We start from the raw sequence: 2,722 nt of genomic DNA, 5'->3' as shown, positions 1-2,722 counted from the left end.
TCTGTTTAGTTGTACTTTTTCAGTTTTCAAGACAAATGGCCTTAAGTTGTTTGTCTTGATGCCTTGATGTCTTTCTTGGTCTACCAGTACRCTTGGCTTTAACAACCATTCCATGCTGGTTTGTATTTGGTCCATATCTTGGATACAGTTGACTGAGAACAGCCCACATCTTTAACAACCATGTGTGAAGAGTTTCCTTCTTCAAGAAGTTTCACAATCCTCTTTTGTTTCAAGAGACATTTCTCTTGTTGGAGCCATGGTTCTGTCCACTCCACTTGGTCCAGCAGCCCTCCAAGGTGTCATGACTGCAGGTGTTTTTAACTGCAGACTAATAGCAGATCTAATCTGAGGCAGGTGTCCATTTAGGGAAAGGAAACTGACTGGGTGTGTCCTTATTTTATACCTCCAGTTTGAGTGATTCCATACTTTTTCCCTGTGTTTGGTCAATAAAAGTAACATTCACTGACTTCCACAATGTTTTCTCTTCATTTCTTTGAGTGTTCCTGAAAGACAACAAGTTGACCTTTGGAATGACCTCATTATTGTTTCATGTTTTTGATCTGAGTTTGTTTTACAGAATCAAATGTCTGAATGAGAGCTCATCAGAGACTGCTGATGCCATACTTTTTACCAGGGGTTGTATATTAGCTGTAGCATGTCCTCGTCCCCTTCATCTTGGCGTACTGGTTTTTTGTCTGCAGACATGTCATCTATCAAGATGGGGATGTAGAAGTTGGACAGACTTTAGGTGTTAGAAAACATATAACCCTAACCCAAACACCTCGTGGGGAACACCCAACTGCTCGTTCACCGGAGCAGTTCTTATCCATAGCAAATGTTGGTGGTGTTTATCAGGACGCTCATTCATGTGCCGTTCACAATCAGATGCCAGAACATGCCGAGCTTGATGACTAAAATAATTTATTTTATTTTCAGAAGGTCTCAACAGAAGCAAAGAGCTGAAGAGTAAGTACGAGCTGCAATCAGAGCCTACATTTTAATGCTCCGCTTTCATTTCATTTGTCCCCATAGAGACAGGAAGGCAGCCATGCGCCCCCTGCTGGCTGAATTTGTACTAGATTTAATCTGTTTTTACATTAAAATGACATTCACTCAGCTAAAGCTCCTAAACTGCTGAGATTAATTCACACACAACCACCAGGGGGCGCTCCACAAAGAGCGTCTTGCTGACGTCAGATGGTTTCAGATGTCTAACCATCCAGCAGGGGGGTTATCAGTGTTAAAACCACTGATTCACCCTCATTTATGTTCAGTTGGAACTGCTTGTTTTCACCACCTAGCTCTTTCATCACTGCCATGATTCTGACATGATTTCTTTTCAGATGGAAAAGAAGGAGGCAGCAGACACTGCTTCATAATTTGTTTGTGGCTGCAGTTTTCATCTCAGTCTCTTTTGTTCTGATAAACATCAGCAGACCTGAGCTCTGTTCAACGAAGCAAAAGTCTTAATGAAATGTTGTCTTCTAGATGGTAAAGAGGGTAAAAACAAAGACACGTTCACCGCCCCCTCTTCCTCCTCTCCGTCTCCTGTCAAGCCCAAAGTCAAGAGCAGCAGCAGCATTGCAGGCATCGCCCTCTGCTGGCAGGGAGTGGTACAGTGCCAGGTAGAATCTGTTTTTTTACACCTAAATATAAATATGTTGTGTTTCAAGCATTACACATCCTGTTAAATATGTACAATGACTTCTTCCCCTCAGGTGAAGAAGTTTCTGGAGGCCAGCTGCAGTCTGCCGGACTTCGTGGAGCGTTACAGGGCTCTGTACCTGCGGCTGAAGAAAGCCATGGAGGAGCTGTTCGGACAGCAGACAGCTTTTGTTCTCGCCCTGCGGCGTGGTTTCTCTGCTGCTCTGCTGCAGCTCTCCATCCTCAAGGCCATGCACGTGAGTCTGAACGGGTCCATTTTGAAAGGAATCATTTAAAAACACTGCTGGGAGCTGTGGGAGACACTTAGACCAGACTGAGCTGAATGAAGTCAGTCACATGTCTGTTCAGACATGTCAAACATAAAACAGGCCTGGACAGACATGTGACTGAATATCATGGAGTCTAAAGCTGTGTAGCTCAGATTGTTTGTGTTGCAGTCTTGCTTTGTGTTGTTATGATGGCAGTGATGCTGATGAATGTGTCCTCTCTGTAGGTGAGCGAGCGCTTTGCTCAGTACGTTGATCAGATGATTGAGGCCAGTGGGACACCGTCCGGCAGCTTGGACACTCTGGAGCGGCTGCAGCAGTTTCTGGAACCGATCCTTTTTCTCTCTGGCCTGGAGCTCGCAAACACCTTTGAGCACTTCTACAGGTACAATCACCTGAGGAACACAGGGTAGTTGATGTCAGTAGCAGCTATTAGCTAACATCGGGACATAGCTACATCAGTCTGTGAGCAGTGATGGCTGAGCCACTGATAAAGAATTGTCCTTACTGCTTTTTAAAACATCTTCACAGTAAATAAACCTCTGATATGTGGCCATCTATGCCTAATTTCAATGAAAAATGCTTTGATAAACAGCAATGGTGTATCCTTGTAATTGTAAATAACAGCCAAGCGGAAATATGGAACCTGCTTCTGCTATGAATTATGGGTAGTGGCGTGAAATCAGGAATACTGTGGATATCCACCCTGAAGGTTAATCTTGGACAATATCTGATGATCGACTCTTTTAAATGAAACCAGAGAGCGTTGACAGAGAGGAGAAGGTAGAAAT

At 43.9% G+C, this 2,722-nt stretch overlaps 1 protein-coding gene across 1 annotated transcript in view; it reads left to right on the top strand.

Annotated features, from left to right (window-relative positions):
* Positions 1 to 2,722, top strand: part of LOC106531466 (cullin-9) — a gene marked incomplete at its 5' end in the record, with an annotated part of 64,270 nt that overhangs the window by 28,763 nt on the left and 32,785 nt on the right. The window contains 4 exon segments of the mRNA XM_014027340.1: positions 937 to 966; positions 1,489 to 1,625; positions 1,719 to 1,901; positions 2,159 to 2,316. Of these exon segments, the coding sequence (XP_013882794.1) occupies positions 937 to 966; positions 1,489 to 1,625; positions 1,719 to 1,901; positions 2,159 to 2,316 (508 nt within the window).

The sequence above is a fragment of the Austrofundulus limnaeus genome, unplaced genomic scaffold (assembly GCF_001266775.1).
Source record: "Austrofundulus limnaeus strain Quisiro unplaced genomic scaffold, Austrofundulus_limnaeus-1.0 Scaffold638, whole genome shotgun sequence".
Classification (NCBI taxonomy): Eukaryota; Metazoa; Chordata; class Actinopteri; order Cyprinodontiformes; family Rivulidae; genus Austrofundulus; species Austrofundulus limnaeus.
The sequence above is the reverse complement of the archived record's forward strand: the minus strand, read 5'-3'. Positions and strand labels throughout refer to the sequence as shown.